Consider the following 17906-nt stretch of genomic DNA (forward strand, 5'->3'; position numbering starts at 1 on the left):
CCGTCCTTCAGCCACGATTCCGTGATGGCCACAACATCATACCTGACAATCGGTAATAGTGCAACAAGATCATCCACCTTATTTCTCATACTCCATGCATTGAGATATAACACTTTGTGTACTGTATCTGCTACCCTTTTTAATTCTGCATCCCTAATGCACTGATACTCACCCTGCTGGCCGCAATTTTGTCCTCGCATCTGTCCGCTGTATCTGGCAGTCTGACTGCATGCTATCTTTGCATTTTTACCATCAGTCCTATCCCTTCACTCCAGTTCCAACCACCCCCCACCACCAAATTAGTTTAAATCCTACCCAACAGCTCTATGAAACCTCTCTCATCAAGAATATTGTTCTCTGTCGGGTCGAGGTGCAATGCATCCCTTCTGAGCAGGTAATTCCTCCACCAGAACAGATCCCAATGATCCAAGAACCTGAGGCCCTGTCCCCAGCACCATCTTCTCAGCCATGGTTTATCTGCCAAGTTATCCTGTTTCTACCCTCACCAGCACGTGGCACAGGCAGCAATCCAGAAATTACAACCCTGGAGGTGCTGCTTCTGAGCTTTCTACCAAGCTAGCCAGATTCTTTTCAGGACCTCTTTGTTTTTACTTGCTATGTAATTGGTCCCAAGTTGCAAAATGATAGCTGGCTCTTGACCCTCCCTCTCCAAAATGCTGCAGACTCGATCTGAGACGTCCCTGACCTTGGCACCTAGGAGACAACATAGCATTCCGGTGTCTGATTCTTGTCCAAAGATTCTCCTGTCTGTTCCCCGAACGATTGAGTCCCCGATCACTACCGCTCCCCTCTGCTCCCTCTAACAACAGTGAGAGATGCTGATCCGGAAGGGGGAAGACCTGTGTCAGTCAGAGTCTGCACTCACAGGGCACGCAGGACTTGTGTATTTTCCTGACAATCCCTGTCACCACACTGATACCCGTTTTCAGTCAGTATTAAATTCCCAGCATCTGTGGTAGGATTCAAATTCATGTCATGGTGTGTTAGTTCAGTGTGCCTGGGATCAGGACACAGTGGTTCATCTGACAGTCCCGTGTATTGGCTGTATTGTGACCCTGTGCTGGTGTGTTCAGGGGTCTGACATCTCCAGCTGACCATGTGACAGTGATGCCTCTCAGTCTGTGGGATTGATGCGGAATAAACTTCAGTTCCCCTTCAGTCCATTCTCGCAGCCAATCCTTGCTTCAACTTATAACATAATTGTGTTTCATGAACAAGCAAAAATGAATCTTTGTAAATATTACCTTGCTTAATGGTATCAAGTTTTTCTCTCAGCACTGTGTTCAACAAATAGGGGTGAACGAATTTTCCAACCGGCAGGGCTTCATCTGTCACTGACAATTCCTGGATATCGTCATTAATCCTGTAAATATTAAACTGCTGGTGATAAACTGGAATTTTTGAACTATTTTACAAATCTGTGCAGGGTTTCAGTAAAGAGCATGTCCTACCTCCTCTTCCGACGAGCTTCCTCCTGAAATAAATAAAAACACAAATCTGATTAGACTTGGTCTTACTCTCCACATCGTTGACCGATTCATTGCAGTTTAATTTACGATTAATTATGCTGAAAATTCATCGCGTAAAGATTGTATGTTGCTGATAAATGATCGATTATCTGTCTCCGAATGTCATTAGTGGAGTGATTGGAGGTTCGTCATGCAAGGAGAACACTCTGTGTGAGGACACCAGCAGCGGCAATTGATTTGGTAGAATTGGCCGCTGTGCTGTGTTTATTTCAAATATACCACTGTTCATTTACTTCAATTTGACAGAAACAAATTAAAATTTAATCACTCACCTTGAGAAATATCACACCATCTATTTGATCTATCTGCTCCGTTAACTTCAAGATTTCCTCCTGAATAAACCTGATATTCTCTTGAATCTCTCGAAGGTTTTTCTCCATTGGATTAAGAATCCTCTTCTCTTCTTCCCTGAGATCCCGGAGTGAGCTCTGCTCTTTCTCAGTGATAATCCGGCGCAGTTCAGCAAACTGGGATGTGATGTGGGACTGAACGCTGTGTGACTGTTTCTGTCAAATGGAAGGTGAAGGTTAGTTTACTGCATTGCTGTGTTGTATTTCGTTATGACATAAAAGTGACCATTCGGTCCATTCAGGTCCATACTACTTCTGAGACATTCCCGTCAACCCCATTTCCTCACGCTTCCCTGAAACCTATTCTCCCTCAATGATCCATTAACTCCCACGTGATTCACATACACCCTCCCCCACCTTCACAGGGTTAATTGTAATTAACCATTCATCCAGCATGTCCTTGGGATGTGTCTGGCCACAGGGAGAACATGCAAACTCCACACAGACAGCACCGGAGATCAGGATCGAACCCAGGTCACTGGAGCTGCGATACCCGGCTATTCTGCATTAAATGGAGCAAAACTCGACAGTAACATCAGAAATTCCACTCAGGAAGCCTCACCCGAACTCCGGAAATCTTCTCTTTCTGTTGCTGCTCCTTTTCCTGGAAGTCTGATTTCTTTTTTGTGAGAGAGTCTAAGGAAGATTTTAGCTGATCCTGGAAGTCAGAGAGCGAAGGAAATAGAAACTAAGATGCATCAAAAGAAACAGGTGATCAAACCCGATTATCTCACAAAATGCCGGAGGAACTCAGTGAGTCAGGCAGCATCTTTTCAGGGGAAATAAACAGTCGGTGTTTCGGGATGAGACCCTTCATCAGGACTGGGAAGGAATGCGGCAGAAGCCAGAATAAAAAGGTTGGGGATGAGAACCAGCTGACAGGTGACGGGTGAGACAACGTGAGGGGGAACGTGGGGGAGGGTGATGAAGTGAGAAGCTAGGAGGGGACAGGTGGAAGAGGTAAAGGGCTGGAGAAGAAGGAATCTAATAGGAGAGGACAATCGACCATGGAAGACACGGGAGGAACTGGGCTGTATGCGGCCCTGAATGGTGACGAGGGAGGAGTTAGGAGTCAGGTGTAGCACTTGTCCCGCTTGCAGTTGTCAGTGTCAGGAGGGAGATCAGTGTGGAGGAGCGAGTGGATCAGGGCGATACAGTACGGGGAGCGATCCGTATAAAGATCGGAGAGTTGCGGGGTGCGGAGGTGGGCTGTGGGACAGATAGATGCTAGAATCCCGTTGGAGATGGCGGAAGTTGCAAAGAATGAAGTGTTAGTTATGTAGGCTCGTGTGATGGTATGTAGGACAACGGAAATGTGTTAAGTATTAAATTAATGTTAGTTTCACCTTGTAGATTTTAACAGCTTCTTTAATCGGCATGAAGCGGTGCTCCCTGTGTTCCTGCGCGTCTCTACAGACCAGACAGATCAGTGTCTTGTCCGTTTCACAAAACAGCTTCAGTTCTTCCTCATGTTCCTCGCAGTGACGTTTACTTTCCTTCCCTTTCGGATTCAGGTGTAAATTTCGAACTTTTTCAGTCAGATTTGCTAAGGCCCGATTCACCCTGAGGGTGCGGTCAGCAAACACCTCTCTACATTCCGGGCAGGAGTTTCTCTCCTCCCTTTCCCAATACTGTGTGATACAAGAGCGACAGAAGTTGTGTCCACACTCCAGTGACACCGGATCGTTGAAGAAATCCAGGCAGATGGGACAAATTACCTCCTCGCTCAAACTCTCGACCGGTCCTTTCGAAGCCATGTTAACTCCCAGCACTTCCTGATTCAGAATGCTTTCACTTTCGGGGAGCTGCTGATCCCATGCAGTACCGCGATTGTCCACTACGTGCGCTGCAGTCTCAGGGAATGAACATTCTGCTGCTGGATGTGTTCACTGGAAATTTTGGTCAGCGTGGGATCAAAAACACATTAAACTGGCAACAGATAAGAAAATGCGGCCATGGACTGTCTAAGCCTGGCTACGAGAGGAGGAGGGTTGGCCATATGGCTTGCAACCCCATCTCTTAAAAACCTAGAGAGACAAAAACGTCAGCTGAATCTCCAAACGCCCCAAAGGCCCCATCCCTGCGGTCGGAAGGACATTCCCCTGGAAGTCCTGCGCTGAAAGGAGAAGCCATGTCCCCCCCTGGGGTGGTTCACTACTACAATAACAGTGAGGCTTCCTCAGCCAACCCGGCCTCTCCCTATCCAGTGTAGAAGATCCCTGTGGTTCCAATGGTGTCCCTGTAATCTGGAATGTGCCAGTAGGCAGTATTCCTGTACGACAGGGGTTCCCAAACATTTTTTTAATGCCAAAGACCAATACCAGTAACCGTGGACCCCAGGTTGGGAACCCCTGCCCTCCGGACATTTCGATTTGATGACAGGGCAACAAGTTTCGAGCGTCTTTCCCCGAGTTGATGATCTTCCAGCAGCACTCGCTGTCCGTTTTCGTATGCGTCCTGGGAACAGCCCGAGGATCAGTGAGCCTTCTGTCACGCAGCTGCTGTGGCACAGGCCCTTGCATCTTTGTCCACAGATCTTCGCCAGCTCACAGTCCGCAAAGAGGTGAGTGACCGTCTCGTCTCCACTGCAGTAATCTCGGGGCAGCGCGCTGTGGGAGTGATCTCCGGGCATGCAGCAAGGATCAGACTGGGAGGGCCCCTCTCGTCTCCACTGCAGTAATCTCAGGGCAGTGCACTGTGGGAGTGATCTCCGGGCATTCAGCAAGGATCAGACTGGGAGGGCCCCTCTCGTCTCCACTGCAGTAATCTCGGGGCAGCGTGCTGTGGGAGTGATCTCCGGGCATGCAGCAAGGATCAGACTGGGAGGGGCCCTCTCTCCGCCAGACAGGTGAGGTCTTGGTGCCTGTTGGTGAGATCTGGTGAGGAGGCATTCTGCCAGATGGTCTGGACTGTCTGCTCAGGGAACCACTCCACTGTGTCCATTCAGTCCTTCTCCTGCAGTAACTGCAGGACATTCCGTGCTGACCACTGTCTGGTGTTCTTGTGGTCAAAGCTGCTGGTCTGAAAGAACTGTCACCAGTTTCATTAACACAAGGTTCACATGGAGAAGTTTCCTGATTGAGACAGACACAGTCTCACAGGGTATTTACAGGGTAGGGGCAGGAATGATGTTTCTCCTGGCTGGGCAGTGGAACCAGGGATCACAGACTCAAAATCTGAGGTCACCTCAGGAGGACTGAGATGAGGAGAAATTTCCCCAACACAGTGCAGTGAATATTTGGAGTTTTCTCCACCGGTTTTCTAAATTAAACGGACATATTTAGGGGCTCGGCGATGTTGGGAACGATGCAGGGAGGTGGCGCTGGGGTCAAAGATCAGCCATGTTCTGAGTGAGGGGCAGAACAGTGCAATGGGCCGAATGGCAACGCCTGCTCCTGTTTAAAATCAATAAAAAGTTTTAAAAAGAAAGGACTATTCTGAGGAAAGGGTGGAAAAGGCGCAACAAGCCGAGTGGCCAGGAATGCTCCTGTTTCTTATTTTCTAAATCACGATGTTGACCTTTCCGCCTTGTTTTCCCTTGGCCTTCAGCCTGTCGGATTGCACAGGGGAGCGGTGAGAGCTCCGGAGATCCATCAGCAGCCGCTGCGGTTATTTCATGTTCTTGTTATTTATTCTGTTTATCGCTGTTTCTCCATTTTTGCATTTGCACTGTTTGTTACCTTCAGCACTCTGGCTGATCTTTCACTGCCTGCTTCTGTTATCGTTACTATTCTATACTTTTTCTAAATATGTCCGCATGAAAATGCTTCTCGGGGCTGTATGTGCTGACTTATCTGTACTCCGATAATAAAATTTATTTTTAAATTTGAGTTTCGGGGATTTCCTTTAATTCTGAGAACAAACTGTGACTGACATCTCCAGCTCCTAGTAGCAGCCCGTCCTCACACACAAACAGCCAATCAGCGATCACCGCTGGGAGAGAGATGCTCTCACTGGCTGCGAGCTGTCAGTGGCCGGGCCGGTGTTTGTAACCGGGACCGAGTGAGGCCGGAGACCGGGAGCTGCGCCTCGGATTTCGGCTGCACCACCGGCGGGTCGTGAATCCCTTCGAAGGCAGAGCTGAAGAGACTGGCGGAGATTCCGTGAGATGTATCAGCTACACGGAGGGCGCCCGGCCTTTCCCCGCCGAGGATCGGGGCCTGTTGTCTGGAGTTGTCTCCCAGACCCGTCCCTTCCTGCTGGGATACGGGAGCTGCCCCGCAGCGGCTGCCGATGGATCTCCGGAGCTCTCACCGCTCCCCTGTGCAATCCGACAGGCTGAAAACCAAGGGAGAACAAGACGCAAAGGTAAACTCGTGCTTTAGAAAATAAGAAACAGGAGCATTCCTGGCCACTCGGCTTGTTGCGCCTATTCCACCCTTTCCTCAGAATAGTCCTTTCTTTTTAAATCTTTTTATTGATTTTAAACAAACATAAATGAAACATGAATAAAAGAGCTTGAGGGTATATAATTAATAGGTTATGGTATAAATACAAATAGATGATAATAACCTCCCAAACTCATAGTGGTTACAAAAAATGAAGAAAATAAGAAACCCTCCCCACCAAAAAAATGAAAAAAATACCTATCCGACATGGGCCATTGCATTATATCAATTATACACAGTAACGTCAATAACTCCGCACCTCCATCCAAATAATTAAGGACAATAAAAGTAAGGTTTAGGAAAAGTCAGTTTAGCTCATATGAAAATGTTGAATAAATGGTCTCCAAGTTTCTTCATATTTAACTGAAGCGTCAAAGACAACACTTGTAATTTTTTCTAAACTCGAACAAGAAATAGTTTGAGAAAACCACAGAAATATAGTTGGAGATTAATTTCTTTCCAGTTCAATAGGATAGATCTTCTAGCCATTAATGTAACAAATGCAATCATCCGCCGGGCTGGGGGGAGGGGGATAAAGGACTATTATCCACAATTGGTAAACCAAAAGTTGCAGTAATAGGATGGAGTTGCAATTTGATATTCAGAACTGTTGAAATAATACCAAAAATATCTTTCCAATAATTTTGCAAACAGGAGCAGGACCAGAACATGTGGTTCAATGAAGCAACTTCAGAATGACATCTGTCACTGGTTGAACTAACATAAGAATAAAATCGAGTGAGTTTATCCTTGGACATGTGAGCCCTATGAACAACCTTAAATTGTATTAGGCATGTTTAGCACAAATAGAAGAAGAATTGACTAATTGTAAAATTTTCTCCCACTGCTCTGTGGGTATAAGACAGTGAAGTTCTATTTCCCATTCCTTCTTAATTATTTCTGATACTCCTGGCTGTATTTTCATGATCATATGATAAATGATGGCTACTTAACCCTTCTGGCAAGGATTCAGAGATAGAATTTTTTCTGTAATGTCCATTGGACATAATTTCAGAAAATATAACATTCAAGAAATTTCTAACTTGCAAGAATCTAAAAAAAATGAGTTTTAGGCTGGATAGCTGTTCAAAGGACATAAAACTGTTATCTAAAAATAGATCATGAAAACATGTTATACCTTTTGTTTTCCATAACACAAAGGCTTGGTCCATAAAAGAGGGCTGGAAAAAGAAGTTAGATATAATAGGGCTTGATTATTCAAGCCAAAGAATTTACAAAATTGAAACCATATTCTTAATGTATGTTTAAATATAGGATTAGTTATTTGTTTATTTGGTTTAGATAAAGCAAAAGGAAGCGAAGATCCTAAAATAGAAAACAATGAGAAGTCTTGTACAGATTTACACTCCAAATTTACCCATTGTGTGCAAGGTACTATGACCGATCCTTGTGTCCAAATTATTAAATATTGAATATTAACTACCCAGTAGTAAAATCTCAGGTTTGGCAAAGCAAAACCACCTTCCTTCTTAGGCTTCTGTAAATATTTTTTACTTAATCTAGGATTTTTATTCTGCCACACATCTGAGGATATTTTGGAGTCAATAATATCAAAAAAAAGATTTAGGAATAAAAATTGGTAATGCTTGGAATAAATATAAAAATTTGGGTAACACTATCATCTTGATAGTATTAATTCGACCAACCAATGACAGAGATAATGGGGATCACCTTTTAACAAGTTGCTTGATTTGTTCAATTAAAGGTAAAAAATTAACTAAATAAACCCTTATGTTTCCTGATAATTTTAATACCCAAATAAGTAAAATGATCTGTGACAACTTTAAATGGTATGTGTTCATAAATTGGAACTTGCATATTTAACGGAATTAATTACCTCTTATTAAAATTAAGTTTGTAGCCAGAAAAGCTACTAAACTGAGCAAGCAAGGATAAAATAGCAGGAATAGATCTCTCAGGATCAGATATGTATAGTAACATCATCAGCATATAATGATAACTTATAAGTCCCTTACCCACGGGTAATACCAAAAATATTAGGTGATTCACGAATAGCAACGGCTAAAGGTTCCAAAGCAATGTCAAATAATAGAGGACTTAAAGGGCAGCCTTGCCTCGTACCACGGGACAACTGAAAAAAAGGAGATCTTTGATTACTGGTAAGAACCGAAGCCAAAGGTTTATAATACATTAATTTAATCCATGATATAAATTTCAAGCTAAAATAAAAATTCTGCAACATATTAAATAAATATAGCCATTCAACTCTATCGAACGCTTTTTCAGCATCTAAGGAAATGACATTCTGGTATTTTAGATGAAGAAGTATAAATTATATTAATTTATTTTCTAATGTTAAAAGATCAATAACAGGTTTTAATAAATCCGGTCTGATCTTCAGAGATAATTTGAGGTAATACATTTTCTAATCTAGTGGCCAAAATTTTGCTAAAAATCTTAGAATCCGTATTCAGCAAGGATATTGGCCGATAGGATGCACATTCAGTGGGGTCTTTATCTTTTTTAAGAATTGGAGAAATGGAGGCATCATAAAAAGATTGTAGGTATTTACCTACGGTTAAAGCATCTTTAAAAATTTTACAAAGCCAAGGAGCGAGTATAGAAGAAAAGGATTTATAAAATTCAGCATATAACCGTCCGGACCAGGGGCTTTACCTGAATTCATTGAAAAAGGGAGTGGGTTCCCCGTTCCAGACCCTGCCCGGGGACTTGTGCAACACCTCAGGGTTATATATGGAACCTCTCGGACAGGGACAGGGAGTGGGTTCCCCTTTCCAGACCCTGCCCGGGGTCTTGTGCCACTCCTCAGGGTTATATATGGAACCTCTCGGACAGGGATAGGGAGTGGGTTCCCCATTCCAGACCCTGCCCGGGGACTTGTGCCACTCCTCAGGGTTATATATGGAACCTCTCGGGCAGGGACAGGGAGTGGGTTCCCCTTTCCCAGGAAGATTCCTGAAGGTGACCGGGAGCCACCAGAGGGGCTGATGTAATACAAGCCATGACACGGTGGGTCACTGAGGTAAGGGAACCTATTTGAATGACAGCCCGAGTGCATGCGGATTTTGGTGAATTTACCCGATAACTATAGAAAAAAGGAGAATCCCTTGCATATTTTATAGCTCGTTGTAAGGATACGTGAGAGTCCAATGCCGGCAAACCCCTGGACAGATCAGTATGTCCAGCTGGCAGTGCAGACTTTTCTAAACTGTCCCAGACCCAAGCCTGCCCACTCCTTTAAGTTAACTGATCTCAATTTGATGTGTCAGACCTGGCCCCGGGTGACATAAATTCTGATGAATATGGAGTGCAATTGTCGCACTGCAATCACAGACAAGAATAATAAGAGGCAGGAAGAGAGCCCGGATCACAGTAATACTCGACAGTGTACCACATTTACTGTCCACAATCCCTTTGGTCCCGGATAGGGCAGGCCAGAGGGGACGGATCACAGTGATACTCGACGGAATACCACATTTACTGTCCATCATCTCTTTGGTCCCGTATAGGGCAGGCCAGAGGGGACGGATCACACTGGTACTCGACAGAGTACCACATTTACTGTCCATAGTCTCTTTGGTCCCGGATAGGGCAGGCCAGAGGGGACGGATCACACTGATACTCGACAGAATACCACATTTACTGTCCAAAATCTCTTTGGTCCTGGATAGGACCGGCCAGAGGGGACGGATCCCAGAGATACTCGACAGAGTACCAGTTTTACTCTCCGCAATCCCTTTGGTCCTGGAGAGGGCAGGACAGAGGGGACAAATCACAGTGATACACGACAGAGTACCACATTTACTCTCCAGATTCGCTTTGGTCCCGGATAGGGCAGGCCAGAGGGGACGGATCACAGTGATACTCGACAGAGTACCATATTTACTGTCCACAATCCCTTTGGTCCCGGATAGGGCAGGCCAGAGGGGACGGATCACAGTGATACTCGACAGAGTACCATATTTACTGTCCACAATCCCTTTGGTCCCGGATAGGGCAGGCCAGAGGGGACGAGGTGGTTGGACAGAGACAGATCACATTCCTGTCTCAGTATTAGAGAAATAGAATCTCACAGGATATTTACAGCGGAAGGGCTGGAATGATGTTTCCCATAAGGTGTGGATCCAGCGGTTACAGACTCAAAATCCGAGGACAACTCAGCAGGATTGAGATGAGGAGACATTTCCTTACCCAGAGTGCAGTGAATCATTGCAATTATCTCCACAAGGTTTCTAAATTGAATAGACATATCCTGGGGCTCAGCGGTGATGGGAAGTTGCAGGAAAGTGGTGCAGAGGTCAAAAGTCAAGCATGTTCTGAGTGAAGGGCAGAAGAGGTGCAAGGGGCCGAATGGCCACGCCTTCTATATTTCTGATTTTCTGAAACACGAGTTTACCTTTACGCCTCACTGTTTCTTGTCCTGTCAGATTGAACAGGGAGCGCTGAGAGCACCGGACATCCATCGGCAGCCGCAGCTGTTATATCATGTTCCTGTTGTTTATTTGCATTGGAGAAGTTTGTTGTCTTCTGTACTCTGGTTGATCTTTCAGTGATTCAGATATAGTTACCATTCTGTAGCTTTGCTCTGTATGTTTGTAGGAGTTGTATGTGGCGACTTATATGTACTCTGTTAGTTTTTGGAATAGTTACTTAGGGAATCTGAGGTGGAGGAGTATTTGGGGCTTATTTAAAATTATACATAGATATTATCCAACCAATGTTTATTTGACAAGGGTTAATTCTGATATTGAAACTAACTGCTCTTTTTGTGGTTTATATCCAGAGAATTTATTTCATCTGTTTTGGGATTGTGAATATGTTAAAACTTTTTGGGTTGATGTTGGTCAATTTATAGATCAATATATTAATGTGGATTTTACTTTTGGTTTTCAAAATGTCTTATTTGGGTTTACTAATAACACCAAATCTCATAGGGATCATTTCTTTATCATAAATCTTTTGTTATTTACAGCAAATTTTATATCCATAAATGCAATCACAGCAATAAGAAACCTTCATTTATATTTTGATGTCAGACTTCAAACTATACGTTTATCCTCTGAAAACTTCCCATAGCCAGAAGGCTGTAAAGACTGTACAAATCTGTCAACGTTTTGGGTTATCTCTGTAAATGTTCCTGTTTTGTGACTCCTCTTAGATATAGTTCCTTCTGTCCAACAATATTTAGAGCGGATTTCTTCGTTTATTTGTATATTTAAAGTTAATAGTTATATATTTGTTGCTGCTTTTGTGTGACTCCCTGGCTTTGTTAGCATATGTTTAGTGTTTCTGTTTTTGATTGTGTTTAATAAAAATTTAAAAAATTTAAAAATAATAATAAAATTTACTTTGATCTTTGAGCCTCGGGGAACTTGCTTTGATTCTGTGAACAAACTGTGACTGACATCTCCAGCTCCCGGCAGCAGCCCGCCCTCGGATACATTCACAGCCAACCAGAGAACACCGCTGGGAGACTCTTGCCTCCATTGGCTGAGTAGTGTCAGTGGGCGGGACGCAGAGCGGACCGAAGTTTGGAACCGGGAACGAGTGGACCCGGTGAGAGACCCGAGATTGGGAGCAGCTCCCCGGGTAAAGACTGCACCAGCGGCCGGTGTTTTGAATCCTTCCGATGGCGGAGGTGAAGATTCGGGTGGAGATTCCGTGAGATGTTTCAGCCACACAGAGGGAGCCCGGTCTTTCCCCGCCGTGGATCGGGGCCTATTGTCCGGAGTTTCCTCCCAGTCCTGTCTCCTGCTGCTGGGATACGGGAGCTGGCCCGCAGCGGCTGCCGACGGAACTCCGGTGCTGTGAGCGCTCCCCTGTGCAAAAGGACAGGCTGAAGGTCAAGGGAGAACCAGGCGCAAAGGTAAACTCGTGCTTTAGAAAATAAGTAACAGGAGCAGGCCTGGCCACTCGGCCCTTTGCGCCTATTCCACCCTTTCCTCAGAATAGTCCTTTTTAAAATCTTTTTATTGATTTTAAACAAACATAAATGAAACATGAATACAAAGAGCTTGAGAGTACATAATTAATAGGTTAAGGTATAAATATAAATAGATGATAATAACCTCCCAAACTCATAGTGGTTACAAAAAATGGAGAAAATAAGAAACCCTCCCCCCAAAAAAATGAAAAAAATCCTAACCGACATGGGCCATTGCATTGTATCAATTATACACAGTAGCGTCAATAACTCAGCACCTCCATCCAAATAATTAAGGACAATAAAAGTAAGGTTTAGGAAAAGTCAGTTTAGCTCTTATGAAAATGTTGAATAAATGGTCTCCAAGTTTCTTCAAATTTAACTGAAGGGACAAAGACAACACTTGTAATTTTTTCTAAACTCGAACAAGAAATAGTTTGAGAAAACCACTGAAATATAGTTGGAGGATTAATTTCTTTCCAATTCAATAGGATAGATCTTCTAGCCATTAATGTAACAAATGCAATCATCCGCCGGGCTGAGGGGGGATAAACGACTATTATCCACCATTGGTAAACCGGAAATTGCAGTAATAGGATGCGGTAGCAATTTGATATTCAGAACTGTTGAAATAATACCAAAAATATCTTTCCAATAATTTTGCAAACAGGAGCAGGACCAGAACATGTGGTTCAATGAAGCGACTTCAGAATGACAACTGTCACTGGTTGGATTAACATAAGAATAAAATCGAGCGAGTTTATCCTTGGACATGTGAGCCCTATGAACAACCTTAAATTGTATTAGGCATGTTTAGCACAAATAGAAGAAGAATTGACTAATTGTAAAATTTTCTCCCACTGCTCTGTGGGTATAAGACAGTGAAGTTCTTTTCCCCATTCCTTCTTAATTATTTCTGATACTCCTGGCTGTATTTTCATGATCATATGATAAATGATGGCTACTTAACCCTTCTGGCAAGGATTCAGAGCTAGAATTTTTTCTGTAATGTCCATTGGACATAATTTCAGAAAATACTAACATTCAAGAAATTTCTAACTTGCAAGTATCTAAAAAAATATGAGTTTTATGTTGGATAGCTGTTCAAAGGACATAAAACTGTTATCTAAAAATAGATGACGAAAACATGTTATACCTTTTGTTTTCCATAACACAACGGCTTGGTCCATAAAAGAGGGCTGGAAAAAGAAGTTAGATATAATGTATGTTTAACTATAGGATTAGTTATTTGATTATTCGGTTTAGATTAAGCAAAAGGAAGCGAAGATCCTAAAATAGAAAACAATGAGAAGTCTTGTACAGATTTACACTCCAAATTTACCCATTGTGGGCACGGTACTATGACCGATTCTTGTGTCCAAAATATTAAATATTGAATATTAACTGTCCAATAGTAAAATCTCAGGTTTGGCAAAGCAAACTACCGTCCTTCTTAGGCTTCTGTAAATATTTTTTACTTAATCTAGGATTTTTATTCTGCCACACATACGAGTATATTTTGTATCAATAATATCAAAAAAAGATTTAGGAATAAAAATTGGTAATGCTTGGAATAAATATAAAAATTTAGGTAATACTATCATCTTGATAGCATTAATTCGACCAACCAATGACAGAGATAATGGGGACCACCTGGTAACAAGTTGCTTGATTTGTTCAATTAAAGGTAAAAAATTAACTTTAAATAAACCCTTATGTTTCTTGGTAATTTTAATACCCAAATAAGTAAAATGATCTGTGACAACTTTAAATGGTAACTGTTTATAAATTGGAACTTGCATATTTAATGGAAATAATTCACTCTTATTAAAATTCAGCTTGTAGCCAGAAAAGCTACTAAACTGAGCAAGCAAGGATGAAATAGCAGGAATAGATCTCTCAGGGTCAGATATGTATAGTAACAAATCATCAGCATATAATGACAACTTATAAGTCCCTTACCCACGGTCAGATATGTATAGTAACAAATCGTCAGCATATAATGATAACTTATAAGTCCCTTACCCACCTAATATAAAAATTCTGCAACGTATTAAATAAATATAGCCATTCAACTCTATCGAACGCTTTTTCAGCATCTAAGGAAATGACATTCTGGTATTTTAGATGAAGAATTATTAATTATATTAATTAATTTTCTAATGTTAAAAGATGAATAACAGGTTTTAATAAATCCAGTCTGATCTTCAGAGATAATTTGAGGTAATACATTTTCTAAACTAGTGGCCAAAATTTTGGTAAAAATCATAGAATCCGTATTCAGCAAGGATATTGGCCGATAGGATGCACATTCAGTGGGGTCTTTATCTTTTTAAAGAAATGGAGAAATGGAGGCATCATAAAAAGATTGTGCTTATTTACTACAGTTAACGCATCTTTAAAAATTTTACAAAGCCAAGGAGCGAGTATAGAAGAAAAGGATTTTAAACATTCAACAGTATAACCGTCCGGACCAGGGGCTTTACTGGAATTTATTGAAAAAGGGAGTGGGTTCACATTTCCAGGCCCTGCCCGGGGACGTGCCACACCTCAGGTTTATATATGAAACCCCTCGGACAGGGACAGGTAGAGGGTTCCCCTTTCCAGACCATGCCCGGGGACTTGCCTGCACTCCTCAGGGTTATATATGGAACCTCTCGGAAAGGGACAGGGAGTGGGTTCCCCTTTCCAGACCCTGACCGAAGACTTGTGCCACTCCTCAGGGTTATATATGGAACCTCTCGGTCAGGGACAGGGAGTGGGTTCCCCTTTCCAGACCCTGCCCGAAGACTTGTGCCACTCCTCAGGGTTATAAATGGAACCTCTTGGACAGGGATAGGGAGTGGGTTCCCCTTTCCAGACCCTGCCCGGGGACTTGTGCCACTCCTCAGGGTTATATATGGAACCTCTCGGACAGGGACAGGGAGTGGGTTCCCCTTTCCAGACCCTGCCCGGGGACTTGTGCCACTCCTCAGGGTTATATACGGAACCTCTCGGATAGGGACAGGGAGTGCGTTCCCCTTTCCAGACCCTGCCCGGGGACTTGTGCCACTCCTCAGGGTTATATACGGAACCTCTCGGACAGGGACAGGGAGTGGGTTCCCCTTTCCAGACCCTGTCCGGGGACTTGTGTCACTCCTCAGGGTTATATATGGAACCTCTCGGACCGGGACTGGGAGTGGGTTCCCCTTTCCAGACCCTGCCGGGGGACTTGTTCCACTCCTCAGGGTTATATATGGAACCTCTCAGGCAGGGACAGTGAGTGGGTTCCCCTTTCCAGACCCTGCCCGGGGACTTGTGCCACTCCTCAGGGTTATATATGGAACCTCTCGGACAGGGACAGGGAGTGGGTTTCCCTTTCCAGACCCTGCCCGGGGACGTGCCAGTCCTCTGGGTTATATATGGAACCTCTCGGGCAGGGACAGGGAGTGGGTTCCCCTTTCCAGACCCTGCCCGGGGACTTGTGGCACGCCTCAGGGTTATATATGGAACCTCTCAGACAGGGACAGGGAGTGGGTTCCCCTTTCCCAGGCAGATACCCGAAGGTAACCAGGAGCCACCAGAGTGGCTGATGTAATACAAGCCATGGCACGGTGGGTCGCTGAGGTAAGGGAACCCATTTGAATGACAGCCCGACTGCACACGGATTTTGGTGAATTTACCCGATAACTACAGAAAAAAGGAGAATCCCTTGCGTACTTTATCCGTTTTAAGGATACGTGAGAGTCAAATGCCGGCAAACCCCTGGACTGATCAGTGTGTCCAGCTGGCAGTGCAGACTTTTCTAAACTGTCTCAGACCCAAGCCTGCCCACTCCTTTAAGTTAACTAATCTCAATTCGCTGTGTCAGACCTGGCCCTGGGTGAAATAAATTCTGATGAATATGGAGCGCTATTGACTCTTTAAAAGGACTGCGGAAAAGCGGGAGTGTGCAAAGAGAACCGGTAGTGAGGAGATGGAGTTCGGGTCCTGACGAAGAACTCAGAATGGGTGGCAAGATCGTGCGGACGGTGCAGATGAAGAGGACACTTGGCTAAAGACAGAAACGGGGTTTGTAGAAAGAGGGTACATTGGGCCAGAGATTCGCATTGCAATCACAGACAAGAATAATAAGAGGCAGGAAGAGAGCCCAGATCACAGTAATACTCGACAGAGTAACAAATTTACTCTCCACAATCCCATTGGTCCCGCATAGGGCAGGCCAGAGGGGACGGATCACAGTGATACTCGACAGAGTACCACATTTACTCTCCACAATCCCTTTGTTCCCGGATAGGGCAGGCCAGAGGGGACGGATCACAGTGATACTCGACAGAGTACCACATTTACTCTCCACAATCCCTTTGGTCCCGGATAGGGCAGGCCAAAGGGGACGGATCACGGTGATAATCGACAGAGTACCACATTTACTCTCCACAATCCCTTTGGTCCCGGATAGGGCAGGCCAGAGGGGACCGATCACGGTGATAATCGACAGAGTAAAACATTTACTCTCCACAGTCCCTTTGGTCATAGATAGGGCAGGCCAGAGGGGACGGATCACAGTAATAATCGACAAGAGTACCGCATTTACTCTCCACAATCCCTTTGGTCCAGGATAGGGCATGCTAGAGGGGAAGGATCACAGTGATACGCGACAGAGTACCACATTCACTCTCCATAATCCCTTTGGTCCCGGATAGGGCAGGCCAGAGGGGACAGATCACACTAATAATCGACAAGAGTACCACATTTACTCTCCACAATCCCTTTGGTCCAGGATAGGGCAGGCCAGAGGGGATGGATCACAGTGATACTCGATAGAGTACCACATTTACTCTTCACAATCACTTTGGTCCAGGATAGGGCAGGCCAGAGGGGACGGATCACAGTGATACTCGACAGAGTACCACATTTACTCTCCACAATCCCTTTGGTCTTGGATAGGTCAGGCCAGAGGGGACGGTGATACAAGCGGCTGTGATCAGGCTCACCACACAGGCAGGCTCTTTTCTCACTGCTGTAATCAGGTAGAAGGTACGAGAGCCTCTGGACTCGCCCCTCCAGGGTCAGGAACAATTACTACCCCTCAGCCATCAGGCTGTGGAACAACACAGTATAACTGCACTCACCTGCTGTCCATAGAGATGCTCCCACAACAAATCATCGTACTGGGACTGTATCAAAATGAGTGAAATAAGAGGTGGTTTGACTGAGACAGATCACATTCCTGTGTCAGAATTAGAGAAATACAATCTCACAGGATATTTACAGCGGAAAGGCTGGAATGATGTTTCCCATAAGGTGTGGAACCAGCGCTCACAGACTCTAAATCCGAGGACAACTCAGCAGGACTGAGATGAGGAGAAATTTCCTCACCCAGAGTGCAGTGAATCATTGCAATTATCTCCACAAGGTTTCTAAATTGAACAGACATATCCTGGGGCTCAGCGTTGATGGAAAGTTGCAGGAAAGTGGTGCTGAGGTCAAAAGTCAAGCATGTTCTGAGAGAAGGGCCGAATGGCCACGCCTTCTCTATTTCTGATTTTCTGAAACACGAGTTTACCTTTGCGCCTCACTGTTTCTTGTCCTGTCAGATTGAACAGGGAGCGCTGAGAGCACCGGACATCTATCGGCAGCCGCTGCGGTTATTTCATCTTCTCGTTGTTTATTTGCATTGGCGAAGTTTGTTGTCTTCTGCACTCTGGTTGAT

At 44.3% G+C, this 17906-nt stretch overlaps 1 protein-coding gene across 1 annotated transcript in view; it reads right to left on the bottom strand.

Moving 5' to 3' along the window:
• The window catches only part of LOC140723360 (zinc-binding protein A33-like), a 118037-nt gene that overhangs the window by 8780 nt on the left and 91351 nt on the right, over positions 1–17906 (bottom strand). The window contains exons 5-8 of the mRNA XM_073037942.1: positions 2463–2558; positions 1823–2056; positions 1473–1495; positions 1266–1384 (exon numbers count right to left, since the gene is read on the bottom strand). Coding sequence (XP_072894043.1) covers positions 1266–1384; positions 1473–1495; positions 1823–2056; positions 2463–2558 — 472 coding nt within the window. The remainder of the gene's footprint in view (positions 1–1265; positions 1385–1472; positions 1496–1822; positions 2057–2462; positions 2559–17906) is intronic.

This window comes from Hemitrygon akajei, unplaced genomic scaffold, assembly GCF_048418815.1.
Source record: "Hemitrygon akajei unplaced genomic scaffold, sHemAka1.3 Scf000110, whole genome shotgun sequence".
Lineage (NCBI taxonomy): Eukaryota > Metazoa > Chordata > Chondrichthyes > Myliobatiformes > Dasyatidae > Hemitrygon > Hemitrygon akajei.